General features: G+C 54.0%; 1 protein-coding gene across 1 annotated transcript in view; it reads left to right on the top strand.

The window, feature by feature from the left end:
- Window positions 1-25,446, top strand: part of LOC148091711 (protein Daple-like) — a 58,256-nt gene extending 32,810 nt beyond the window's left edge. Inside the window, 20 exon segments of the mRNA XM_087823775.1 lie at window positions 484-1,133; window positions 3,977-4,120; window positions 5,976-6,146; window positions 6,375-6,485; window positions 6,585-6,792; window positions 7,568-7,707; window positions 9,767-9,856; window positions 16,576-16,763; window positions 16,967-17,071; window positions 18,927-18,989; window positions 21,090-21,161; window positions 21,821-21,958; window positions 21,961-22,040; window positions 22,043-22,111; window positions 24,503-24,626; window positions 24,629-24,740; window positions 24,742-25,133; window positions 25,136-25,234; window positions 25,237-25,366; window positions 25,368-25,446. Of these exon segments, the coding sequence (XP_087679901.1) occupies window positions 484-1,133; window positions 3,977-4,120; window positions 5,976-6,146; window positions 6,375-6,485; window positions 6,585-6,792; window positions 7,568-7,707; window positions 9,767-9,856; window positions 16,576-16,763; window positions 16,967-17,071; window positions 18,927-18,989; window positions 21,090-21,161; window positions 21,821-21,958; window positions 21,961-22,040; window positions 22,043-22,111; window positions 24,503-24,626; window positions 24,629-24,740; window positions 24,742-25,133; window positions 25,136-25,234; window positions 25,237-25,366; window positions 25,368-25,446 (3,165 nt within the window).
- The last annotated feature ends 2,308 nt before the right edge of the window (window positions 25,447-27,754 follow it).

Below are 27,754 nucleotides of genomic sequence, written 5' to 3'. Positions count from 1 at the left end.
GGGCTTTTCTTACGAGCTGACACACACTGAGCCCTGGAGGGTGAAGAGGAGCCCGTGCTGCTGAAGGCCAGAGCTTGGAGGGCGGTGTGTGTTCAAGGCAGAGAGAAGGTCACATGCAATGTCTGTGGGGAGAGGTCTTAAGGAGAGGCCACAGGGGTGGGCCAGCTCCTCGGGCCCCTGCCGACCAGGATAGAAAGAACCCAGGGACATCACTTTCACTGTGTTAAGTAGGAGGAGATGTAGTTTATGTTTCTAAACCAGCCTGGCTGTTGTGCATGTGCTTGACTTTGAACTGTCTCAGTGGGGATCTCCGTGCCCTTCACCTTGTGTCCATATCAGGCCTCTGGGAAATGTTAGAACTTCTGTCGGGGCCACGGTGGCGTGGTCTTTCCAGGCCTACACTTTAGTCCCCTAGTTTGGACCCAAACCCCTGAAATATGTTCACACAGCTGCCTGTGTCTTTTTCATTGTGTTTTCGTGCAGATTGATGATCTTGCTCAAATAAGGGTTTGTCTCAACGAACTGGTCCGGTCTCTGCGGCAGAGGTCCCAGGTCACCAGTGAGGCCTGCATGACGGACATCAAGAAGGGGAGCAGAGACCTCCACCAGACGGTGGCAGAGACCAGCACCAGCCTCAACAAGCTGCAGTTGGTGAAGCAGCAGCTGTACCGGGACCTGGAGCAGATGACCGAGCAGGTGGAGCAGGTGGCGGAGCTGGAGAAGGAGAAGGAGAAGCTGGCCAGGGAGGTCTCCTCTCTGAAGACAGCCACCGACGCCCTGGAGTGTGAGAACCAGGACCTGATACTGGAGAACCAGAGGCTGCAGCAGACCCTGGAGAGCAGCAGCCAGAAGTCACAGGCCCAGGAGCAGGAGCTCGGGGAGCTGGAGGCAGAAAGCCAGGCCCTGCAGCAGGGCCCGGAGGCCCAGCAGCTCGCCACCAAGCAGCTGGGGAGGCCCGAGGAGGAGGCGCAGCTGGCAGCAGCTTATGAGGCCCTGCTGCAGGAGCACACGTGCCTGGGCTCGCTCCACGAGCACCTGTCAGGGGAGTACGAGGCCCTCAAGGACGAGCATAGCCGCCAGAAGACGCTGCTGCATCGCACCCTGGAGCTGGTGCACAAGTCTCAAAAGGATAGGTGCGTGCCGGCTGCTGGCAGGCAGACTGGCGGGCTCCCCTGGGCTCCTGTCCCCCCTTCGCTCTGGCCCCTCGAGTTTCCTCTGGACCTGCTGCTTCACAGTGAATAGAAGTACATTGAGCTTCACCTTCAGCGGTGTGGCTTTTGTGCAGCTGGAGACAGGGGCAGGAGGGTCCCCAGGGGGAAGGGTGTGCACACTACTCCCAGCTCAGGGAAACCACGTGTCAGCTTTGGGGGCCCTGCTCCCCTGAGGATTCCTACTCCCTCTTCCTTTTGTCTCCAAACCAAGAATATCGGGGGATGTTCACCGAGCTGCCTGTCTGCAGTGATGTGCTTCCCTAGATTCCCGGGCCTGTTCTTCCCTGTCAAAGTCTCAAAGTCTGGGCTTTTTTTTTTTTTTTAACTTTTAATTTTGAAAACTTTTGAATAGATAGGAATACACAGAATAGTGCAGTGAAAGCGCTGTGTGCCATCACCAGCTTCAGTCCTTGTCAACACTGCCTTTCTCGGTTCATTGTGACCTCCTCTCTACCTCCATGCACCTTTTCTTTGGGGTAAAACTGATGTGTGTTGAAATGCATAAATCTTAACTTTGTGCTCCTGACAAATGGGGGCTTTGTGTGCATGCAGTCCGCCAACATGACCCGAGCTCCTGCCAGGCAGATCCTGATTGCGCCAGGCCCCGGGAAGGTGCAGCAGGACCCAGAGCCTGGGAGAGGTGGATGTGCATGGGACTCAAAGGCGGGAGACGGGGGATCCCCTCAGACACCTGGAGCAGTGCAGGAAGGAGCTGTCGTCCACACATTGTGCTTGTGAGACGTCCCTGCTGACGGTGTTTCCTGTGACTCTGCCTCACAAGACGCGAAGCAGATGCTGGGTCTTTAGTGGGAGCAGCTGAAGGGCAGGAGTTTCCCTCGCAGGGATCCAGGGAGGCCGCAAAGCCAGCCAAGCCTGGTGAGGGCATCTGATGATGTCGTGAGCCTGGGGGTGATGACACTCATGTATTCACTTACCTAGCACTTCCTGTTGACTCTCTTTGGGACCTTCCACCCCCTTTTCCACCCAGGTCTCCATCCTTCAGGGGTGCTGGCATGTCTGCTCCTATTAGGCCTGCTCCTTCCAGCCAAAATGAGCGTCATGAGCCTCTTGGCATCTCCATCTCCTCCTCCTCCCGCACCCATACTGTGTTCACGTGATGCTTAGTGAGCATCTACTGGATGTGGGTCCTGTGTCTAGATGTGGCGGGAATGCACCCAGCTGACTAATGATGGGAAACTGGTGTGGTGCCCACCCCTCACCAGGTGCTTACAGGCCTCATCCTTAATGTCCTGTCATATTTATAACAGTGTCATGATATACCTAATGTCCTGTTATATTTATAACAGTGTCATGATGTACCTAATGTTATATTTGTAAGTGTCATGATGTGTTCCTAATGTCTGTTCAGACCGGGACGGTTTGTGCAGGTGGAATCTGACTGGCTCTGAAGGAGGAGTTCATTGCTGTTTTTCCTGTAGCTTCTTGCTCCATAAAACATGCAGACCTACTGTGCTACTCTGCAGGTTTCGCTGGTTGGAAAGATAGCTAGAGAACCCTTGGTATGTCTGCAGCCGGGCTACAGGTTTGTGGTGCAGGTGCCTGGAAGACAAGGATGATGGCTCTGCATTCATTCCATTTGACACAACACGGACACTCATTCGTTCCCCAGCACACGCTGGCTGATGTCAGACCCCGTACTAGGGATTCAATGGGAGCAAGACTCACTCAGTGTCTTCCCTGCAGCAGGGCAATTACTAATGGTTGGAATATGCTTGACCAGTGTGCTTGTCCAAGACACAACTGGGAGGCAGGAGTCGGGACCCTAATGGTCCATGGCCCTCTTTGTCAAATGGGGATGAGTTTTTCCAGAATCGTTAGCCTGGATGAGAAAGATCACCACCCTGCAAGCCAGGCAGAGCCCACCCCCACTTTTCACCTCCCACTCGGGGCAGCCTCTGCCCGTGGCTAAAGGCCATATGCACATTTGTCTTGAAACAGCCGCCTGAGCTGGTTTCCGAGTTTGAGTCTCCACAAGTGTTGGCTCCAGGCAGATGGTACAAGGACAGCTGATAGGGGGTGGGTGGAGGGCTGCACATGACTCAGTCAGCACCTTGGAAGTGGGGAGCTCCCAAGCCATCCCTGGACTTGGAAGGTTCCAGCAGGCAGGAAGGTCAGCCTGGGGGAGAGCTTCCTGAGCCATCCCTGGACACAAGAGGTTCCCTGGACATGAGAGGTTCCAGCGGGCAGGAGGGTCAGGCTGTCCCTGGACACTAGAGGATTGGCCAAGGGCTGGTCAGGGCCTCCCTCTTGTGCTCTACTGCCCTCCAGAGACACTGTTCTGTAATGAAGATTGAGGCAGGAAGAAAATAAAAGCCCCAAACTGAGAGGGAAGTTATGGGGGAGGTTAAGGGCTGGATTGGCAGTGCCTTGAGGAGCAGGATGTGTCTGTGTGTGTGCATGTGTATGTGCAACTCGCCCCTGGCAGCTGCTTGGGCCCCACCAGGCAAGCCTCTGGTCAGTCGTGGTGTTCTCAGCAGACTAGCAGAGGGAGGCTGCTGTGACAGGGACTAGAAGGGACCATGGAGACACCTCAGGTGGGAGGAGGAGAGCTCAGCTCCGCAGCTGGAGGAGATCCCCCAGAGCTGGCCCCAGGCTGTCCCAACTGCCATTCTCCCATTTCTCAGCTGCCCAGGCCCACTCCCAGCCCATCCGCATCCCCCTCAGCGCTGCAGAGAGAAGCTGCTTTTGGGAGGCTCTGCAGTCTTCTGGGGTGTCTGTTCCTAGTGGGTGTGTTCCCTCCACAGGCATCAAGACATGGTGAGACATGGGGCGGCGCTGGGGCAGCTGGAGAAGCTGCTGAGCGCTGAGCGGGAGGCTCTGCAGCTGGAGCAGAGGGTCAACGACAACGTCACAGACGAGAACCGGAGGCTGCGGGAAGAGCTGGACAGGTAACTGCCCCGCCCCACGCAGCAGCGTCTGCCACGGTTTCATTCAGACCAACTCACTCAGCACCCGCTGAGCAAAGCTCCAGAAAGTCCTCTGGTGATGGTATATTTTTACCAACCCTGTCAACTGCTGGATGGTAAGAAGGTAAAAGGGGACGCCAGCTGGTGGCTGGGATGGAAGGACTAGGGACACCTGGGATGGTGCCCTGTCTGTTCTTGGACAGCCTCACCTCCCACACTGGTGATGATGATGATGGCATCGGGCCCGGGCACCCTCAGCCTCTAACTCCAGCGATCGGGCCCGTGAGGGAGAGAGGGAGAGCCAGTCCTCATTCACGAAATCCCTGTGTATGAATCACCTACTGGCTGAAATGTCCTTGTAACCCCCAGACTGGCACCTGTGGCCTTTCATGGATGTGCCCAGAGTGCAGGACACTGGTGTTGACTGATGCGCACATTTGCAGCTGAGGCCGACAAGGCCTTTGACTCCTGCCTTGTGCCAGCGCTCACACTGCAAATGAGCGTCCTGCTCATGGCCCAGTTAGTGCCATGATTTTCTCATTTTGTGCTTTTGGGTGGCAATTTTGCTGTTTGAAATGGCCCCCAAATGGAGTGCTGAGTGCTGCCTAGTTGCTCCCATGTGCAGTGCTGCACCGGGCCTCACAGGGAGGACACGAGTGGTAGATAAGGCTCATGCAGGCAGGAGTCACAGTGCTGTTGCTGTAAGTATGTTACACAGGCATCTTTATGTCTTGTTCAGTTGACACAAGTGTGCCCTGAGACTTACAGGGACATGGGGAACAAGTTCAGTGGACACTGATTCTGTGTTCACGGTGATGAAAGAACATTATACTGGGAATCATGGGAATTGACTGAGCTCTTGAACAGGTGAAGAAACAGCTCAGTGAGATTAAGTCACTTGTTCAAGGTCAGTGCTCCTAGTTGATACAGTCAGGTTTCGAGTCCAGGTCCTGTCTCAATCCAGAGTCATGACTGTAGGAAGCCTTCCTCCCCACAGCCTTGTTTTAGAATGTCCTGAAGGGCTGCAAACTCAGGTGCCTCTGGTGGCCAGGCAGGTCCAGGACATGGGGGAGAAGTGTCAGCGACAGTCCAGACCCTCGTGGAGAGCACACACCATATGAAGGCATCAAATGGGAGGCTGGCCAAGGGCTTTTGTTTATGCTTTTTTTCCCCCAAGAAGCTAGACATCTGAATGTTGATGTGAAACTTAAAAATTTTTAAATCTTAATAAACCAATTAATTAAAAACAACTGTGTAGGCCAAACTGGACACATCTGTGTTCAAACTGAGTCCATGAGCCTCTGGTAATTGGAGTTTCTGGTATAAATCTTCCCCCAGGAAACCCAGTGGGGTAATTATGATGATGACCATAATTTCACTGGGTTTACATAGTACCCAGAATCTCATCTTTCATTTATCTCAGGAGTTGAAATTAGAAAGGGACTTCGAATTGGGGAGAAGAGCTGGGCATAGGCATAGAGTTTTAGAGCAAAATTGTTCTGGCTCAGTGTTTTTTAAAAGTGTTTTAATAAAAGAACCCTTTATCCATGTAGGCAGGGATGCCAACGCCTTAAGTATAAAGAGTGCTAATAGTGACGCTCTGTTGAAGTGGTGTCCGAGCCTGCCTGTCCTGTCCCCCAAGCCAACAGTGGGACACCAGGGACAGCCTTATAGAACCCCAACAGACAGTTTGAAAATTGCTGATTTTGTTCAACCTTCATTTACACATGAGAAAAACTGAGGCCCAGAGAGGTTGTGGTTTTGAGTAAGGTTGTACAGCTGGGACGGAGCCTGGGAGTGCTCCTCAGCCCTTGGCCCTGTGTCTCTCCATCCCCAGGGTTGATATCCGGCACCAGCAGCTGAAGAAGGAGCTTGAGGAGCTGCAGAGCCACAACAAGGAGCTGCAAACCTCACTGGAGAGCTCCCAGCTGGAGTCAAAGCACTGGAAGGCCCACTACCAGGAGCTGAAGGAGGAACAGGAGGAGCTGCGCACCCATAACATGGAGCTGCAAGCCTCCCTGGACAGCTCCAAGCTGGAGGTGGACCGCTGGCAGGCTCAGTATGAAGAGCAGAGGAGGGAGCAGGAGGAGCTGAGCACCCACAACAAGGACCTGCAAGCCTCCCTGGACAGCTCCAAGCTGGAGGTGGACCGCTGGCAGGCCCAGTATGAAGAGCAGAGGAGGGAGCAGGAGAAACTGCGTGCCCACAGCACAGAGCTGCAAGCCTCCCTGGACAGCTCCAAGCTGGAGGTGGACCACTGGCAGGCTCAGTATGAAGAGCAGAGGAGGGAGCAGGAGGAGCTGAGCGCCCACATCACGGAGTTGCAAGCCTCCCTGGACAGCTCCAAGCTGGAGGTGGACCGCTGGCAGGCTCAGTATGAAGAGCAGAGGAGGGAGCAGGAGGAGCTGAGCGCCCTCAACAAGGACCTGCAAGCCTCCCTGGACAGCTCCAAGCTGGAAGTGGACCGCTGCCAGGCCCAGTATGAAGAGCAGAGGAGGGAGCAGGAGGAACTGCGTGCCCACAGCACAGAGCTGCAAGCCTCCCTGGACAGCTCAGAGCTGGAGGTGGACCGCTTGCAGGCCCGGTACCACGAGCTGAAGGAGCAGCACCAGGACACGGAAACATCGCTCACCAAGGCCCGCAAACAATGCGAGGTGAGGCCCAGGGCTGGTGGGCCTCGGGACGCCGGGCTGAATTCCCTGGGCTGACAGCCTTGGTCTCGGCCGGGTGGGAATGGGCCCTCATTGGGGTCTGTGCTCAGAGACTGTGTGAATGTCACACAGAGGCCGAGGGGAAGCCAGGAGTATTTGAAGGGACGAACTCCATGACTGGCAGGGATGTGTTAGGAAACACCTTTCATCAGGCCGTGGCTCTTTGCAGGGTCAGGCAGTGCATGGAGACAGCCCAGTACTGCTTCATGTCTGTCTTCCAGCTGAGCACTTTGCTCAGTGCTGACCCGGGTCCTCTCACTCAGTTCTGCACGTCCCCCTACTGGGGATCCAGCCTGCAATGCAGGCGTGTGCCCTGACTTGGGAATCAAACTGAGACCTCTTGGCGCGTGGGACAGTCCTCATCCAAGTGGACCACACCAGCCACCAGCATATTGATGAGATATGTAACATTATTTTTTAAAATTGTTAAGTCCTCAGAATCTGTTGTATATTTTGCCTAATGGCACATCTCAGCTCAGACTGGCTGCATTTTGAGAGCTCGGCCTCCACGCGTTGCCAGCGGCTGCCTGATTGGATGGTGCAGTGACAGAAGGCTTGGCCGTCCCCAGATCATTGACCGCATTAGTCATTCTGACTGGCGTAGAAAATACCGAAATGGCCATCTTTGTGCACGTGGCTCTCTTCCTCTTTGGAAGTAGATTCCCAGCATGAGTCATGGGGAGCATGGCGTTTGAGACATTGTCGATCTGTGTTTTAGATGCTGTTTGATCTCAAGGGGGACTTGGAGGAAGAAAATCACTACCTCTCGGAAAAGATCCAGATGATGGACCAGAACCTGAGGCTTCTGGAGCAGAAGTTGGATAATCAACTTCAGTACCATGAGGAGCAGCAGAACATGTAAGGGGTGTGGGCGGGCTGGGACCTGTCCACAGAGGAGTCCTGGTTTCCAGCTCCAGCCTAGACCCTGACATTCAGGGCAGAGAACCCCTGGGGCGCATCACATCCCAAGGGTGAGGGGACAGACCATCCTACCACGGCATCCTCCTCTCGTTTTCCCTGGGATGGTCCTAGGTTTCTGCAAGTGGGGTGATTGGCCTTTGCTTTTCAAAGACACTGCCCTCTGCCAGACGCTTCGTGATCTGCTTTTGGAATGAAGTTCACTTTAAAAAATAGGACAGCAGCAAAGAGAGGCCCCCAGGGAAGGAATTCAGGTCGAAGGCTGAGCCCTTCCTATGTCCGCTTTTTCTTCATGGGCTGGGCAATGGGTTGTGGTGCGCTGTGACTGTCCTCCCTCTGCCAATATCTACAGGGTCCTGGGTTTGCCGGAGGCCCTACAAGGTGCACAGGACCAATTACCTGGTCGCCAGGAACCAGAATGGGAGATGGGATGTGAGCAGAGCTACATACACACCTGACATGTGTTGAGGGGCTCCATGGGGGCGTAGAAGGAAGTGTGGTGGTGGGAGTTGGGTGCTGCTGCTGACATGGATGGGGGAAGGCTAGCCAGTGGGGGGGCACTCATGAGGGAACCTGGTACCCAAGGGGATGATCTGGCGACGGTTTTGCATTAGAGGGTATCTGCAGGAGGCCAGGGCTTCCTGAGCCCTCTCTGAGCAGACTGTTTCCCAGCCCTGGGAGGGCTGCGGTGTCTGCCCTCCATGAGTTTGTGCAGCTGGCAGAGGGGCAGGGGGCAGGCCGTCAAACCCAGACAGGAAAACGCTCTAGCATAAGGCCAAGCAGCATGGCTGTGGGAGCAGAATAACACAGACGAGAATAGCAGATGTGGAGCCAAGGGCGCTGGGAGCAGAGCAGGGTCGATGGTCAGGGGCCCTGTGGTTTGCGAGCTACCACCTTTCAAGGGTGCTCACCCACAGTGAACTCCTGGGAACGCCTTTGGTTTAGGCAGGACTGTGGCAGCTTCATGACCGGAGCAGCCTGAGCAGCTGCCTTGGTCCAGAGGACTCATTTTCAGGCGAGGAAACCAGGGGTCTGAGCTGCCAAGGCCACACCAGCTGCAAGAGGCAGGAGTAGGACAGGAGCCAGCAGCCCCCTGGGATGCATTGTATGGATATCACCACGTGCTCCACTTGGGGACAGGGTAGAACAAAAGCAGGCCATCTGCCTCAGGAAGGCCAGGTGCCCTCTCCTCATGAGCAGGGTGCCCTCTTTTGTCCTTTCTGTGTTTTTGAAAATGTGAACTGATTTCCAGCATTTAGATATTAAGAGATTTTGCTTCACACCCTGGGTTTCTGGATCCTTTGGGAAAATGACCAGAAGTTCCACCTCCTCGGGAGCAGCGCTCCTTTGCAGGGGCTGAGTTCAGTCCCACGCAGCACTGAGCGCTCAGCCAGGGCAGCCCAGCCACTCTGCCTGGTCCTTCCAGGCCCGCTTTGCTCCTCTCCTCCTCTGTCTGGCCCCAGAGAGGCTCTGAGTTTGCTTCCGTGGGAGTGTTATCAGAAACCAACATTGGAATGGGTCGAGGTCAGAGGTCTGACTTTGCTAAGCTGACTTTTGTAACCTTGATGCCCATCTAACTGACTGAGGGCAGACCCCTCCCCACCATGGAAGGTCTTGCAAGTCTGCACCTGCAAATGCCAGCTTAGCCCTGTATCTGCCCCTGAGTGCATAATTTCCTGAATTGACTTGGCCTGAGAGTCCTCGGGGTTTCCAAGCTTGAAGTTTCAGGTGATCCGGGGTTTGCTCTCCTAAGATGACATACAGCCTGGTCCTAGGTGCTCCAGCAGGTCTCCTCCAGGTGTCAGGGTTCCTGGACCATGTCTGATGCTTCCATTCACACATCCCCACCTCTGCGACCGTGATGGTCATGCGCACCATGATGCCTGAACCCCAGAAAACTACGGGCTCTTCTGGGCCAGGTCCCAGGCTGGACTGATGGGTCAATTCATGTGTTTTATTTTAAAAGCCAGATTGTTTTTTCTTTGACCTCTATTTACAGAGACGAAATAGATGCCTTAGAGAGACAAAAGGAAAACATAGAAGATAAATTCATGGCTCCGCATCAGTTCTCTGATCCGGCTCCAAAGCAGTGAGTTGACTTAAGTTCCAGTGACTTAAACAGAAGAGAGGGCTTGCTCTCTCACGAGGAGGGGACGCTGTAGCCACCTGGAGCGGTGGCCAGTGGATGGGCCCGTGTCTTCCACTGTATGACAGGTCACCTGTGTGCAGGTCCCTTCCAGCACAGACAGGATTTAGGGTTTCTTTCAGTTCCACCCTCCATACTCATGGCTATCCTACGGGGTATGGCAAATGCCAGCTGGCCATGAGCCTGTGTAAGGGGGAAAGGGGTCTCTGGTTTTAGAGCCATTAAAGCAGGAGTGTCAGGTTTTGTCTCAAGATTTCAGGACATAGAAAACCATGTTTCTGTTTTGGGAAGGAAGCTTGGGTCAGACACCTGAACCAGCACACATGATCTTCAGGCACAGGAACCTCCTGGCCTTGAACCTAAATTCTTCTGGATTCATGGGACCCCAGGGATATCCACAAACACTTCCTTTCTCCAGAGAACAGTAGGCTGGTTGTGGGCTGGCTCGGTCCCTGTCCAGCAGGGCTTCCCCTGGTCCCGGGCCTGAGCCCCGGGAGCTGGTCCTTCAGACGGTTCTGCCCCAGCCCAACTTTGAAGTCCGATCCCTGCGAGTCCTGCAAGGCCTCTCTGTGGAAGTCACAGAACCACAGAATTTCAGAGCCTCTGCCTGACCCCTCTGTTGACAGGAATCGAGGCACCGATGAGGAAATAGAGTGATTTGTGTGCACACAGTGCTGTTTCATGCAGAGCCAGGATTCAAACCCAGATGGGGTTGTTCTGTTAGGTCAGAGGACCTCCATTTCCAGTCAGCTGCAATGTATTACCCTTAAATTCACTGTTTTTATTTATTTTATTTATTTTTAATCCTCACCCGAGGATTTTTTTTCATTGATATTTAGAGAGAGTGGAAGGGAGGGAAGGAGGGAGGCAGAGTGAGAAGGAGAGAGAGAGGGAGAGAAACATCGATGTGAGAAAGACACATCCATTGGTTGCTCCCCATGCACCCTGACTAGGGCCCGGTATTGAACCTGCAACCCAGGTACATGCCCTTGACTGGGAATTGAACCCACTACCCATTGGCGCACAGGCTGACTCTCTAAGCACTGAGCCACGCTGGATGGGCAAGGGGCACAGTTTTCAATTCAAACGGCCCAATCTGCCCTGCCTCTTCCCCCACCCAGATTCCTCAGTGCCGGGAATGGGCAGAGTATCCCAGCCTATTTCACTTATTATTAACCGTGGCAGCAAACGAGAAGGTCCCTGGCTCTTCCTGAAAGTGGCATTTTGCTGGGAACTTGGAGCAAACATGGGTTAGATTAGCGCAGAACCACGTCCTGTACTCGGCACAGGCAGCCAAGAGCTGGGGGCTGTGTTTGAGGTTCTGTCTCCCGAGAGGCTAGCGTGGGTTTCTGCCACGATGAACGCTTCTCCCCATCCTGGGTCTGTGCTCATTAACGGCAAATTAGGTTCTACCTCTGAGCCCCAGATACGATCATTGTGGTGATGGCAAAGAGGGCCCTCATTCTGAACCCCTAATTAACAGCCAACTTCCCAGGCGGGTGATGGAAATCCCAGCTCGCTGTAGGGCACCCAGTGACCATTGGAGGGGTGGCCAGGGTTGGCTGTGACCTAAAAATCTACATCTAACTAGGAAAACCCGCTGGACAAAAGCCAAAGCTTTTGTCAAGTTCATCAAGCCAAAGAAAAAGCGTTCCAGAGAAGGACCAAAGTCCCCCCCAGACAGTGCTGCGTGTCCGCAGGAGCCCCTCGAGGCCACCCCATCGTGCTCACACTGGGCAGAAGAGCAAGACCCCCCCAGCGGGCCCGCAAGAAAAGGTAGGAGGGCCTGACCCGGCTGCAGGTGAAGTGAAGGGGGGGTGCCAGGCCTCCCTCCTGGGCAGGGTAGAACCAATGGGATAGCGTGCTGGAGGTGCAAACGTGTGCATAGGAGCCTGAAGGGGGTGTGCTCCATGCAGGCACATCTGGCTCCTTAGGTATGTTAACAACCAAGTAGGAAACACAAACCCACCACAGTGTTGTGGCAGTTCGGTCCCAGAGCAAGGTAGTCACTTTAGCATGAGAAGCCTCATGCACGGTGTGCACTGTGGTAGGGACGTGAGTACCCAGAGCTGGTGCCCACAAGTTACCGCAGAGACAGGCTCCATAGTGTGTGTTTTTGGGTTTCCTCGTGTCTGCCAGGCCTAGAATAAGCGTTTCTGAAGGGAGATCCCAATGCATTTAACACGTAATGGACATACGCAAGGTCTTCAGCAAGGCCGTGTGTGGCTCTGACCTTGTCGTCACAGTGAAGAGCAGGTCGGGTTTTCTTCTCACACCTGATCTGTCTTCTGGTCCTGACACCATGGGGTGCAGGCACCTTGTCATTGAGGGTGTCATCCGGAGTCTGCCAGAGGTTCTGAAATGTGCTGGGTGTATTTCACCAGATCTAAGAAGCTGTCAGTTATAAGCTGTGCAATTGTGCGCACATGAGAAGAAAATAAGTTGGTCGTGGCAGCGACTGTTTTGTCAGAATTGCCACCTTGCCGACGGTGACTGCAGGACATGTTCGAAGCTAAGTCCTGATTTCAGAGAGGCTAAGGCTTAGGGAAACAATGTGCATCTTACCATCGATTAAACAAAGCCATTGCCTTAAACATGGTTTAATTTTGAAATTTGCTTTTAAATATCATTTTATAGATAATTTACCTATAAACCTGCCAAACGTGCACCCTGAGAAATTTAAATGTTATGAAGGACACTAGGACTTCCTGAAGACCAGGCCCATGCCTCAGACTAGTGCACTTTCAGGGGCCGACGTTGCAGCCCAAAGGCCGCCCCTTGAGTGTGACATGTGCACATGCCTTGCTAGATGACAGTCACCACTTCAAGTCCTGGTGTGTCACTCAAAATGCAAAAGTGAAGCATGCACACAAACACACAGTTTGGGGACTAATGCTTGCATTCCTGGTCTTTACAGGAGATGAACTGGTTAAAACAGTCACTGCAGGTTGAAGCTTACTAGCATTAGTTTTATCTAGACTGGTTCTGTGGCCTCAGGTTTTCATGCTGGCTACTTAATTTTTTTTATGTTTATCGCCTCAACTTGTGTATTGTCTAAGGTGAGCTAGTGAACTAAAGCAGCCTAGTTGAGCTAGCAAAACTTTCAGAGAAAAAAATGCTTGACTGAGCCAAACTGTTGTTTGGATCCATGAGTGAGCAGGTTAGTGGTAAATATTAGTAACGGCAGCCATGGAATGGGTGTTTTCTCTGGGCTCAGCACCCCTTTAGCTTGTTTATGCGCTGTATCTATTTTCCAGTCCTAACTGCCCTGTGAGGCAGGCACGCTTACTGTCCCCTTCTTGACAAGGTTAAGCACTTGCCCAGAGAATATGTGCTGGAGCCGGGGTCCGAACATGGGTCTGACAGATTACGGAGCCTGAACTCTTAACCACTGTGGGCAGTGCCTGCAGCTAAAGCTGCTTTGGTCCCTGAAGATGCTGAACAGACCTGGGCATCAGCATTGAAGTCTGTCCCTTATCCTGTGGTGTGAGCTGTGGCCACCACGGGTGCTGTGGAGAAAGAAACAAGAGGTTCCACCATGGACTTTAATCCTAAATCAGAAATGGGATAAATCAGTTATCTGAATGTATTGGGCATGTTCAGAAAGTGAGACCAGGTTCAGGAAGTTAGACCAAGTGTCTGCTCTGATAAGACTGATTTAAAGGTCATAAAGTGTAGGTTTGGATTAGAGGATGCGTAGGGGTCTAAATGTTGAGGGTGTTTTGGTATCAGAAGGAGGTATTTTCATCATTTTCAAATTCATCTTGCCATGAGAGGTTATCTTAAATGTACAAGAATTATTAGTGGCTCTGGCAGGTTTGGCTCAGTGGTTAGAGTGCGGGCCCTTGGACCAAAAGATCGTGGGTTCAATTCCCAGTCAAGTTCACATGCACCATTGCAGGTTTTCCGTCCCTGGGCAAGGTGCTTGCCGGAAGCACCCAATTGATGTGTCTCTCTCACATTGATGTTCCTCCCCTCCCCTCCCCTCCCCTCCCCTCCCCTCCCCTCCCCTCCCCTCCCCTCCCCTCCCCTCCCCTCCCCTCCCCTCCCCTCCCCTCCCCTCCCTTCCCCTCTTATCCTCCTTCCCTTCCACTCTCTCTAGAAATCAATAGAACAAAATTTCCTCAGGTAAGGATTAAAAAAAAAAAAAAAGAATTCTTAGAGAAAGGTTCAGGTGGACTCTCTCATTGCAGCAGGCCAGGAACATATCACAAAGTGTTCCAAGGTCTGTACCAGGAGCAGGAGCCAGTTGTGTGTGAGCTGAATTGTCAGGGAGCCTGTCATTAAAACAAATGAGAAGGAAAAGTCAGGTCCTAAATTTATATGCGTTCTCATTCAGTAATTCAGCACATTGGGACTGGAAATAGCCTAACGGGTCGGCTCCTTGGGGAACATGGAGTTCCCCTCGCTGCTCAGTGAAGCACAGGCTCCGGGACGCCGGTGAACTCACTAAACGGAGCCCGGGCAGCAGTGGCCCCGGGCCCTGGCCCTGGCTCTGCCCTGGGTGGCGTTTCCTTCTCCCTTGGGCTGGACGGGATTCCGATTTCCCTGCACACTTAGCTAATGTAGTGGCATTTGCTGTTATTCATTTCATTTATTTGCCGTTTTGTGTGTTTTTTCCTTCCTCTCTTGGCTTATCCAGGGGATGACAATGTAGGAACAAGGCGCAGAAAGAGTCCCTTTCTGAGAGGCAAACCCAAGGACAAAGACAAGCCTCCAGCGGCCCGCCCGGCTTTCTCTAGACGCCTGCGGTTCTGGTCGGCTTCTGTCCTACCAGCCTCCTCTTAATAGCCTCTCCCTTCCTCAGACACTGGAGATTTCCAATATTTCCCTCTACCAGTGTCTTCTCATGTCCCCTCCTTCATTTCTGAAATTCAAAAAAACCGACAAATCAGTACCTAAAGGCCAGATGACACACAGTGGACCCCTCCTCCTGATCCCAATTCCCAGCCAAGCTGAGAGCAGCCAGTGTGGACTCCGATTTCAAAGAAGATGAGCTGTCACCCTCTGGATCGTGCTCCAGCGCAGCACAATGCTAGGGGAGCCTCGGGACATCACCCACAGGTCCTCGGGCCGGGATGTCCATGCTCAGTCACTCCCCTGGCCAGGCGCTGACCCTCTCTCCCACCGGCAGGCTTGTATGTCCTGCCCGGCCGTGTGCAATGCAGAACTGATCAGCCCGGAGTGAGACTGTATGACCCTGTTGAGGTCCCCTGACATCTTGGATGCAGGTGTTAGAGCTGCAGTGGACAGACAGAGCATCAGCACGTGGTCACCGTCAGGGCCGGGACACGGTCCACAGGGGCCACTAGCTCCTGCAGTGTTTCCTGTCACCATCCTTGTGCCATCTCGCAATTTCTGGCATGTCTGTATCACCTCTGTGATTACTCACATATTTTCCCTCCAATCGATTCTTCGCTGCCACTTAAATTTATTTTATGACTTACACCATGTTGAAGTCAGTCGAGTGGCGCTGACTTGGCCTCACGTACCTGCTCTGACTCCTGGGCTCCTGCGTCCTGTCCTCCGTCCACCTGTCTGTCCGCCTGTCTCCCAGCAGCTGTGGGAAGTGCGCGGTTTCTCTGCCATCGCTGCCTCTGCCCATCTCCGCCTCTCCTCTGCTCCTCGTGTCACCTTCACCCAGTGGACGCCTGTCTGACTCGCTCCACCAGACTTGCCTTGCTTCCCACCAAGGTTATCTTTCAAAATCCAAACTTTCCCCTGATTTCAAGTTGTGAGACTTGGGTGCTTGAGACTTCCCAGTGAGTCCAGACACTGAGTGGCTGAGGGGCGGGGACAGGTCCCTGGGAGAGGGTGGGGAGGGGCAGGAACCTGACCTTGGCGTGGCTCTGGGTCCGCAGGCCATGGGCTGAGTGGAACAGGGCACTGTGCAGACAGCGCTGTCCTGATGCTCCCAGGAACTCCACCTGCAGAAACTTATGACTTGTACTTGGAGAGCCCGTCCCCTTTCCTGATATTCGGTACTGAAGATCTTTTTGTTTATCCCTCAATGTTTTTTTTAAAATAGGGTTTTATTTAACTTTGAGGAGAGTATGTGTTCACAGTAGGAAATTCAGAGACGGCAGAAAAGCACAACTACAAGGTAAATGTCATTTTTGCAGGCGGTGTCACCATGCAGAGATGGAGACATCGGTCTCACCATGCACAGATGGAGACGCCTCAGACAAGTTACTGGGTGGCAACAAAGTCCTCTCTCAGATCGTAACGGATGCCTATTGGCAGGGTGCACATTCTGGGCCTTGAGGTCCTTGACCGTGGTCCTGAGCAGACACCTACCTGTCAAGGTCCTTTTAATCCAGGGATTCGAGTGACACACAGGTATACAGCAGGTGTGCCCAATGGTTAATGTGTTGGATTTTTCAATGTTTTGTTGAGCCTCTTGAGTTTGTCCTTTATTTTCTCCCAGCTGCTTGGGGCTCACAGTGGGATCTATCCTTGGAGCCGAGGCCGGCCTCCCGGGGACCCCAGCACAGGCCTGCAGCCTGAGCCTCCTGTGCAGACCACAGCCCACGAGGCGCAGCCCAGCTGTTCTCCCTGCGGTTCGTGCGCCCTGCTGCCTCTGCTGTCAGGACTCGGGGTGACAGCCCCGCCTTGGCATGGGATCTTGCGACCCCATTTCTCACTGTCTTTCTCTGCCCCAGGCCCCAGGGACCTAATACCGAAGCCAGTGGCCCTGCACAGAGGCAGCCTTCACCGCACGGAGGCCTTGGCTACCCCCACCATGAAGCCCCGGCCATCAGAGCTGGGCTCCCAGACCTGCTCATCCTCAGCCATGACTACTACCCCTTCCAGCTCCACCCCCATCTCCTGGGACCAGGCGACACCCCAGGTGAGTCACAGGTCCCTCCAGAACCAAGATGCATGAGCATCTGGGGCCCTAGGTCATTCCTGGAGACCCCAGCTCCCAGAGGCGGGAGGGGTCTCTCAGACTGAAGGGTGGTCAGCGGATGGGCTAAGCTGTGGACAGGTTTGATGTCACACAGACACAGGTCCTGACCTCAGCTCTGCCTGCAGCTGTGTGACTTTGCGCAGATAACATCACCATCTGGAGGCCCAGTCTTCAGCCCCTAGTGGGAAAGCCCAGAACCCACCTCCGCCGTGCAGGAATTGGTGGCACCAAGGAGCTCCAGAACGGAGGTGAGCCAGAGTTTGGGCTAAACTCAGGCAGCACTGGAGGTTTATTCTCCAGGGAAGAGACCTAGCAGCATCTCTGAACTGGAGGTCGGTTGATAGAGTGGAGGGCAGGTGTCCTAAACTGAAAAATGGGGGGACTCAGGGAAGGGTTTACAACTTGAACGTCTCCTAGGATGCCGTAGCCATGAGTGTTCACACCTCAGGATGTGATAGTCAAATGCTCCTCAAGTCACCTGAGTAGGTGGAGAAATTCCCAGCAGAACAGTCTAGTCCCATCTTGGCAGGTGAAGCCCATGAAGGTTCAGAGAACCCAGACACCTGAGGAGGACCTGCAACACCAGAGAGAAACTAGTGTGAGAGGTGACAGAGTCATGGTCAGAGACAAAAGCTTTAAGATGCCTGGAGCAGGACACTGTGCAGAGCAGCGCTGTCCTGATGCTCCCAGGAACTCCACCTGGATGTTATTAAATGGAACAGTCGGGGAAAAGCACTTAAAATATGCAAACAGAAAGGGAAAAATAAAGGTTAAAACTGAAAGAGACACTCTGCTTATAACTTAGAGATGAAAATATCTGAAGACAGCAGGAAGAGCTGAAAATGATTGCCCCTGGGGTGTTAGAAACTGATGAGAACATGAAGGGATATTAGTTTTCATAATGATATCACCCACTGGACTCTTGGAAGTATGGCCTGCAGAACCCTGGTTTGACAAGCCAAGAAAAGATAGGGACCCTGCCCTCAAGGCAAGCCTAGGTTAGCTCCAGGACCTGGTCCCTGCTGTTTACAAATCAGAAGCACCCCTGGGAGAAGAAGAGTTGGGTGAGCACAGGCAACCAGACAGTCCTCCTGCGCTCCTGACCAGACACTGAGAATGGCAGTCCCTTACTGTTGGGTGTCAAGGAAACTGTGCCATGTATGGCTGGTCATCCATGCTCAGGTGTCCACTGTCAGCAGTCAGTAGTCTGCCCCAGTCTCCCAGGCTCTGTGGTTCAGAAACCCTGCCTGGCTGGAGCAGGAGCTGACTTGCACAGCTTGACCTCCCCTCAGACTTGCAGCGGCTTGTGGGACTCCAGGCCTGGCCCTCCAGGCTCACCCAGGGGCTGTCTCCACTGGGATCCCACCCTGAGCCAGAGCCCACACTTGTTCATATGCCTGCAGAGCCTGTCTGAGGGCCTGTCACACTGCAAACAAAGTGTGGCCCACTGTGATTCCCTGGCAGCATGGTTCTCATGCTCAGGTGGATGCAGAACTGTCTGCAAAATGGGGGAGACCCCGGTGTCATTTTGGAGGAAATCTGGGGCTGCTGTCAGCACAGGGCAGTGTAGTCCTTCCCAGGGAAAGAGCAGTGCCTGGTGGCCTATGGGTTCTGTCTGTTTCTGGTTAGGAGCTGCTGGTGCAGGGCTCCCTCTCTAGGGACCCAGCATCCTCCCTCAGGTGGTGGATTCTTTCCTTCTGCTTCCTCCAGCCACCTGAAGAGAACAAGGCCCCAGGAGAGCTTTGCTTTCACAGCCTCTGCTTTAGGTGCAGCCCCCCTCCCGGTTGGTGGGGCTCCCAGGGTACTAAGTATCAGCTCCTTCTACTGCTTTATCCTCAGGCCAGACACTGCTTCCATTTGCTGTCCCAGTCATTGCACAGGCAGAGAGCCAGGCTGTCCCAGCAGGAGCAGTGGGGGGAGGGAGAGTACAGACAAGAGCACAGGCAGGTCCTAAGGGTCCACACGTCTCCCTCTTCCAGGCGCTGGACACAGCCACCACTCAGGTGCTGGGCAGGAGTCAGAGGTGGCCTCTGACAAAGGACCCCAGTTTCCCCATGGGTGGTCCAGGTCCCCTGACTCAGCCTTATTTTCACCATAGGCTAGAATTCAGATGGCAGCTCTGTGAGTGGTCCCTGGAGCTCAAGTTCACCAGCCACAGGCAGCACAGTGAGTAGTTGGTGCATGTGCCCTTCAGCCTGGGTTCTCAGACCTGTTTCCGTCAATAGGATTTGTCCTTCAAGCTGTTCTCTGTGGAAGTCCACACACAAAATAGGTGCAAGTGGAGCTGTTATGCTGAAGTGGAAATAGGGGACCCACAGTTCCTCAACACTCCTTCCCTGGCCTCCTATGGGCCTAAGCATGCAGCTTCTGCTTACATACCTCCAGTGATGGGGAAGTCACTACCTACCAAGTGCCCTACTTCTAAGGCTCTGGCTGCCCTTGCTTGAAGAAAGGTCATGTGACCCATGCAGAGAGCACTGATTGCATGGAGGTCACGCTATCCTCACCTGGAGTTTAGTTGCCCAGAGTAGCTCCAAGTTGTAAATTTGATCTCAGAAATTGTTAGAAACACTTGCCATCTGATTTAGGCATGTTGTCAATTTCTGCAGAAGGGAAATGGTGAATTAGACCAGCCTTCTCAAAAATTAAGTTGCTTTGGGTTTTTGCAATTTCTGAAAAACAAACTCCTAGAAGGGTGGGAAGCTAAATTTTTAATTAAAACAAAGCCTCAGAGAGTTCACACTGGACTCAGCTTCTGGAGTGATCAACAGTAAGCATAGGAGCGAGCGTCATCGCCTGCCCTCTCCATTGCCTGAAGCGGTGAATGGTGCTGGCACTGATCACTCAGACATAGACACTTACAGCTTCCGGCAAGGGCAGGCTCTGGTGAAACTGCTGGACACCACGGAGCCCTCCCTCCTGGCCCTGGGTGGAGGGTAACAGGACGAAGGAGTCGCCTCCCCTCTCGTGAGCTTCCCGAGCAGCCAGGTTCATGCTTCATCAGCTGAGGAAAGGAGAAGGCAGCAGAGGGCTTTGCAGCAAGGGCTCGGACAAACAGGCATTTTCGGATCCCGTTGATTTGTATCGCGGTTGCCTTTCAGTGACACGTCCTTTTCAAAGAGAAAGGTGGATTTTTTAGTTGAAACTTTCCCTTCTCAAAGAGGGGACTTGCTCTGCTTCTATGCGCTTCAGGAAAACCAAGTATTTGGGGCTCAGCCCCACGCGCCGTTGCTAACAGGTGTTTTCCAGAGGCCTGCTGTTTGCGGGGCCCGCCGGCACTTGGGACCTGGGTGCCCTGTGGACCCGGTCAATCCAGAGCAGACGGCTTGGTGGGCCGGGAAGCAGAGCATCTCCTGGTGAGTCCCCGGTTCTCAGTGCAGCTCAGCTCTGCACAAGATGTGAGCAGGGATGATGAAGCGTGTCCCTGTCCCCCAGCTGTCCGTGTGCAGCCGGACAGACACTGATGATACCTGGGGCAGGCCCCTGATTCTGCGTGTGCTGGAGAAGTGGGCCAGGAGGGGAGGTCTGCAGGCCTGGAAGGGACAGCCTGCCCCTGGCAGGGGCGGTGCCCCCTCCCTGCAGCTGGTGCTCACCCTCTGACCCGAGGGAGCAGAGGGTGAGCCTGGTTCCCCCAAATCGTCACTGTGAAGGTTGATTTCTTTCCCCTCTGGGGCAGATGTAAACGTGGGACAGAGAGGAGCTGAAGAGCAGCGAACCAAGAAGAGTGCAGACTTCTTTCCTCCTGAGGGCCCTGTTCCCGCCCCCATGGACCACGGAGGGGAAGTGGGCTGCGCACGGCACAGGCTACATTGTCCACACGTGGACGCATGACCTGCCATGTCCTGGCCCCTGCCCTCACCAGGCGGCACTGCCCTGGTCTAGGCAGGGTGTCTCCACCTGTGTTCCAGAAAGCTCCATGCGGTAATAATGGTGGGCTCCCCCCAACCCCCAACCCCAGAGCAGACCTTTTGTCTATACTGGAGTTTTGTGTGAGATTTTCTGTATTAACAAAACTGTTTGAGGCCACAGCCCTAGACCTCACACACATAGAAGTTGTTGTTCCTGAGAGCCCACTGTGTGTGGTACCCACCACTCAGGTGAGGCTGGACTCCTCCTGGGAGAGTCGAGAGCAACTCAAAATCTGTCCTTCCTGAGGCCATTTGCCAGAACTTGGGCAGGGTCATTAGTTGTTTTCGGATTGGATGGTTTAATGTGGGCTGTACTTGGCATCAGCCCTGTAGGTTAAGTGTTGTCATTTCGTTTCAGTGCCCTGGCCAGGTAGCCTAGAGAGCAGCTGGAATTGGACCAGTGACAGTTCCCCTCCTAGCCTGAGGGTAAGTCCACCTTGCCTGCTGTGTGCTTTTCAGCGGACCTGGATCTTTGGTTCTGGGTGTATATTGTTTATATGATATAAAAAATACAGTTAGGTTTTTCAAAGCACGTTGCGTTTGCATTCATAGGGCCACATCACGCAACTTCAAGCTCAGGCCTGGGGGTTTGAACAGATTTGGGTTCAAATCCCTTCTCCACTGACCAGCTCTGTGCACCTGGGAAAGCAACCCATTCTCTGAGTCTGAGTCACTTCAGCTTCGGGATGGGGACAGTGCCAGCAGTTCCAGTACATGATGCGCAGAGGACACAGTGAGTGACTTTGATTCCTTTTTGATGTTTAAAGTTTGTTTATTAGTGCAGAAAGTGGTCTGCACTGTCCCAGGCTAATGAGCATGGTACTTACAGCTGTTGATAAATTAAGCTTTAGAAGGAACTTTCCACTTTTATCCCAAGTTATTTTGTTTTTAAATGCCAGTGTAAATTCTAGAGAATTCCAGAATGCCCTGGACGCCCACAGTGCCAGCGTGGGAGAAGTGTGCTCTGGGTTCCTAGGCAGGGCTCTCTCTGTGCTCAGGGAGCCAGAGGCAGCACAGAGCCCACTGGAGGCCGGCAAGCGAGATTAGGAGACTGAAGTGTGTTCCTCTGTGTCCCCTCCCCTGACCCAGTTTCCTCCGATGAGCTCCACTGCAGATCCAAGAGCTTCAGCAGTGAAGACCTGACTCGCAGCAAGGACACAGCCACCCTGCCCCGGGATGCCAACACCCCAGGACGCACTGCCCTCAGCTGCCATGAGTACCGCCACCCCGGAACTTGCCTCTCCTCCAGAAGGGAATCCAGAAGAGGGGTGCGGCCCAGCCCCAGGCCTGGGTGCAGCCCTGTACCTCCCTGAGCAGAGCAGTGAGATGCTCACCCTGGAGGAGTTCCTGGAGGACAGTGACCAGGGCTCCCCCACTGCTGTGAGAGGCCTGGGAGCACTCTCCTCCCTCACTCCCTCAGATGGACCAGGACCAGAGGTAGGCACCTTAACAACAAAGTCACAGAGAGGGATGGGACTGGGGGTGGTGCAGCCTGGCTCAGATGGGGAGCAGAACCACTAGCCAGGAAATCACAGCGTGCTGTCAGCCAGCCCAGACCAGGAGACTGATTCCTCCCCTGTGAAGTGAGCGACAGAACTGTGTTGCCAACATGGGGGTGGGAGGGTGTGCGCCCACCCCTGGAGCTCCCCTGAAGATGTGGTCAGCACCCACTTGAGAGTTAGCATCTCCCACTAGGTGTGCGGCAGAGCCCTGAACACCTACCTATTCTGAACCTTCACCAGCAGAGTTTGGCAGATTTTTTCTGTAAAGGGCCAGATAGTAAATATTTTAATCATTTAAAATGTAAAACTGTTCTTAGCTCACAGGCCATACAAAAACAAGGCGCAAGCCAGAGGTGGCCACAGCTCGAGCGCCCTGAGGTTTGTGCTGCAGCTCTGCCCCCGGCCGTCAGCTGTGGGGACACCCTCCTGGCTCAGGGCAGCTTCCTGCAGCCGCAGGGGCACCTCACACAGTTCTGGCCAGGAGCTGTGGGGTCACCGCTTCTGGGTCACCCCATGGATGAAATGCGTGCCTTACAGTCTCATTCCCTTAAACACACACAGTGGGACTTTCTCTGGCCACACTGTAAGTTCTGTGGCCTGCGTTAGTAGAGCCCAGTGACACAGCGAATTCAAAGTATCTGTTCAGTCGGTATTTCTGGAGCGTGTCCTATGTGTAGGCAGCCCGGGGGATGCCTGCTCTCAAAACAACAGAGTAAACCGGCTCATCAGCAAGTTTTATCATAGACTCGCCCTGTGCCTGGTCCTGCATCGGCCTGAAAGGAAATATGTATCCTGGTCTCTGCTCTCCATTTGTTTCTGTCTACAAAGCACTCTGTGCCCAGAGCTGCAGAAAAACCAAAGCCCTGCCCTCAGGAAGGTCACGGTCTGAAGCCGTGGCCCCCACATGCAGGCCTGAGCCACACTCCCCTGGGCTGCCTGGACCCAGGCCGGCCTGCAGTTTCTGAGTCAGGAGCGCAGAGGGGGGCTCCCTGAGAATCTGCATTCCTGCCAAGTGCCCAGATGATGGCTTGTCCTTTTCAGCCTAAATGAGACCAAAGCATCCTCCCTGCAGGAGCTGGTTGTGGAAACGTATGCTCCTCCCCTGAGAGCCGCCCCCACCTCCCTCCATCTCCCCACTGTGCTCACCCCACTAACCTGTCGCCCTCCCCTCCCTGAACAGGCCTGAAGACGTGGAAGTCACAATGGTGCCCGTGCCAGGCCTCCACTCCGTGAGTGTTGATGCGGGGAGGGGTGTGAGGAGATGGGCCCTCTGGGTGGTCAGAGAGGGCAGACTCATGAAGCTGGGTGTCAAAGGTTTCGAAATGTGCAGAGAGGGGCTGGGTGGTGGGAAGGTGGCTGCAGAGTCAGACAGCTGTGGGTTCCAGTCCTCAATCTGTCCCTTTCTCAATGTGGGACCTGCTTGACCTTTGTGACCTCCATTGCCTTACCTATTACAGGTTGTCCTAGTACAGCCTTGCAAGGGTGCTTTGAGAACTGAATGAGGTTTTGGGGGAGGGAGGGGGATGGTTTCATTCTCTTACGATTACACCTGTGGCTTCTAGCATAGTGCCTGGCACATGGGAAGCAGCTGATACGTGCTACCTGTTGATATTAATGACCACAGGTCTCACTGTACAAAAACCCGGGATATGTGACTCCCAACCTGCACGCAAAACAGCAGACTGTGTCTCTGTCAAGTTGAGCGTCCAGATGTCTTCCTGGGCCAGGAGTTGCTGGTAGGTGCAGGTGGTTCTGTGCTGCTGAGCCATCCCACAGACAGACGCTCCCAGACATGGGTCCAGCGGGCCGGGGTCTGACTCCATCCTTGGTGAACCCCAACTCCTCTTCTGCATGCACTCACTGCCTTTCCTCTTCTCGTGGTGTCCATCTGCCTCAGGAGACACCTCCACCAGGCTCCTCCAGGCTCTGCTTGGTGGGAATGAGGAACAGATGAAAACCATTGCTGTGCTCAGGGCTCCAGCCCTGACCGTCCCATCCAGTGGAAGCGTCTGTGGAAAGTCCTCTCCCTCTCTGGGTCTGTTTTCTTGCTGGTGAACTTAGGGGGCTGCCTGGCTTTTCTTCCTGATCCGTGTATGGCCCCAGCCCCACCATCCTGACCATGGGTAGTGTGTGTGGAAAGGCCAAGCAGGAGCCAGAAACTTCAGTCCTGGCCACATGGCCTGCACAGGGGTGTCCTGGGTGAATGAGACTCTACCAGGACTCTCCTGGCCTTTCTCCAGCCTCTCAGTTCTTCCCCTCTTCTCTGTAGGACACTCTCAGCTGCCGGGATGACCTGCTATGTTACCTCTTCAGAAAGGCCGATGTCCCAACCATCCGAGGCCAGCCCGGGCCACCTGCCAGGAGGGAAGGGGCTGGGATGCCCGCCAGCTCTGTAGCCCCACCATCAAGATGGTTGTCAGCACCTCCAAGAGGAAGCTACTGGAACTGGAGCAGCATGTAAAGCCCAACTTGAGACCTGCTGAGTCTGAGGCCCTACCCAGTGCCCCCTGAGGCAGGCCCAGCCTGCCAGAGCCTGTCTCTGGGCAGACCCCAGCAGGCCACAGTGCCCCCAACCTCCCACATGCCTGCCATCCAGAGTGTGTCGCTGAGCTGGGCCTTCTGTCAGGCCTCAGCCACCCTACTTCTGGCCAGTGGGCCAGAGGTTTGCAAACTGGAGCCCCCTGAAAATCCAGGGATTCTGAGACCTCAGGGCACAAGGAAACAAGCAGCCACACCCACAAAGCCCCACACCCCCAGCTCCCACAGCCTAGCCCAGGAGAGAACCCCACTTGTGGGAGAGACTGCTAGCTCCTGTCAGGGCCCAGGGCCCTGAAGCCGACCACTGAACATGAGGTGCTTCTTGTTGGCTCCCCCAAAGGAGGAGAGGCTGGCTCCCCCGCAGCATCCACCACAGCCCCAGCCATTGCCACTGGCGGTGGTGGCAGCAACTCCCAGCTCCAGGACTTTACCTACTACAGCTGGCATGATGGGTCCATGACAGGGCCATGGAGGGGCTCCCTGCCAGGAGCCCGGGCAGGCCTCCCCACTTGGCTCCCCATGCCAGCTGGGTCCCTGAGGACTTCAGTCATGGGAACAAGTCAAAGAGCACCAGGCCGGTGTCTCCAGAGCCGGGTGGACCAACATACAGTGTGGAACAGTATGGAGTACGGCTGTGTACCACGCTCTCCTGGACCAGCAGCTCCTGAGCCTTAAAACCACCCATCTGCCCTCTGACGACGGCCTTCTTTCCGTTTGCCCGTGGTGTCCTAAAAGGACTCCCATCAGGAGTCTCACCTGTGAAACTTTTTGGGGGGACACCCTATAGTTATGTTCCACTGAACTTTGCCACGGGGAGCCTCACCTGCTCCCGTGTGTATTTGGCCAGCTTCCTGACACACAGTTTCCTGTTTACTAAAGGTGCTCTTCTTGAACGTACTAAACCTGGTGGTTTCGGTTTTATAAAGATTTTTTCCTTTTGAGTTCATATGCTGGGAAAGAAATGGGGTCGATTTTAGGGGTGCTTTGGGGTTTGTATTAAATAGCTACTCATGGTGGACACAAGGGTGGGGTTGTAATAATATGAGAAAGAGTGGAACTGAGTCCTAGTTGTCCTCACTGCTCATCCATGGCAGTGTTGACGGGTGTCGGGTTATCTGGGCTCTTGGGACTCCCTGCGTCAGCCCCCAGTCTCCTGGCCCCTGGAATCCACAGCTCCCTTTGCCACAAGGTCAGAGAATGTGAAAGTGAGGTTTTCCTGTTCACCATGCAGCGGGTTTTTTCTGGACCTGTGTTTATTTTAAGTTCCTGTAAGTCGAATCCCATTTTGATACGGGATTTATATCACAACAGGAGCTCAGCTTAAAGTCATCCTTTGGATTTTTCCAAGGCTCTTCCACCAGGGAGAGCTAGATCTGGAGTTTAGGCCTTGGAGGCCTCTCAGAATAGATGCTCAAAGGTGAGGGTGGGAGGAAGGCATGTAAATATCCTCACCGGGCCCAATCTTCTAATGGTTTTTTGTCCAGCTGCTGCCTCCATGTCCCTTCCTTCTTCACCAAACCTCTTCTGTACAAGTGTCCCCTCCTGCCTCCTTTCCCCTTTCCCGAGGTTCTGCAGTCTGTCCTAGCCGACCGCTCAGCAGGAGCTGCCACCGAGAATGCTTTGAGCCAAACTGAGCAGCGGCACCTGCAAGCTGTGTCCCATGCAGGCTTTTGCAGGACCTGACCGCTGGCCAGTCACTCCTTGGAGCTCTCAGCCTCTCTCATGGTTCTCACCCCTCTGGAACAGCTCTCCAGTGCTCACACTTGCCAGTCGCTCAGCCATTCACTCCTTCCTCCCACAAACATTCATTGAAAGTCCCGTGAGCTCACTCCTGGGTTCCACTTTCCAGGCAGCTCCCTCCATGCCCCCTTCAGGGCTGACCCCACCCTACTCCCCCTCTGTCGGTTCCCACTCTGCCCCCCCCACTATTGAGTGTGAGTGTTGGGGGTGGAGATTAGGATGTAGAAGCCCTAAGGGAGTGATCAGGCCCATTGCTGAGGGGCTGGCGCTTAGTGCCTCTTTGTCCATAACTGGACACAGTGGGCAATTCCAGGGCAAGAGGAAACCCCTCTTCCACACATGCTCATTCATGGTTCTATTACACTTAAGTTCACACACACACACACACACACACACATTTATGATCCTCACCTGAGGACATATTTTTTTGATGATTTTGAGAAAGGAGACATCGATGTGAGAGAGAAACATCGATCGGTTGCCTTCATATGGGCCCTTACTGGGCATCAAACCCACAGCCCTGGGGTGCACAGGACTACAGGGCGATGCTCAACCAACGGAGCCCCTCCAGGCTGGCTTTTTTTTTTTTTAAGTTTTTATTTAAATCCTTCCTAGAGGAACACAGATTTGAATGAAATACATTCACTCTATAAACACATTAGCAGCAAACTCTTCCCACCAGAGTCCTAGCTACCCCAGCCCAGAGGCTGTGCCTCAGCGAGGAGAGTGAGTTTTACCAGCCGTCCACTCAGGGATGTCTGCTTCATGCTGAAACCAGGGTATGCATGGAGACCAGGTGAAAGACCAGATGGATGGAAGAACTAACAAAGCTGGGACCCTGAAAACACTCCCACGTGGTGACCTTAAGCCTTCTGCCTGCCAAATCCTTGGGTATACTCCATGCTTAACTGGTGAACTCTTCACAGGACTCCTGGGTGGGCCTAACCTCACAAATGCCCCACTGTGTTTGGAGTCACTAGTCCTTCTAGATCCTTCCCAGAGCCTAAGCCAGATGTAAAGGATGATTCCCTCTTTCCTTCCCTAGATCGAGGTACCACTTTGCTCTGGAGCCCAGGTGAGCTTGTCAGGAGTTAATGCACAGCCATTATCTGGCTCTGCACCTCCAGGTCCCCTTTGTCTAGGGGCCAGAAGCTCCTGGAGACAGAGATATGTGTAAACCTACACAGTTCTCTAAGGAACAACAACCAGGTCCCCCACCCTGGCTTCCATCAAAGCTAGTTTC

This window comes from Miniopterus natalensis, chromosome 13, assembly GCF_054644295.1.
Source record: "Miniopterus natalensis isolate mMinNat1 chromosome 13, mMinNat1.hap1, whole genome shotgun sequence".
Taxonomy (NCBI): Eukaryota; Metazoa; Chordata; class Mammalia; order Chiroptera; family Miniopteridae; genus Miniopterus; species Miniopterus natalensis.
This window is presented reverse-complemented; position numbering and strand designations above follow the sequence as displayed.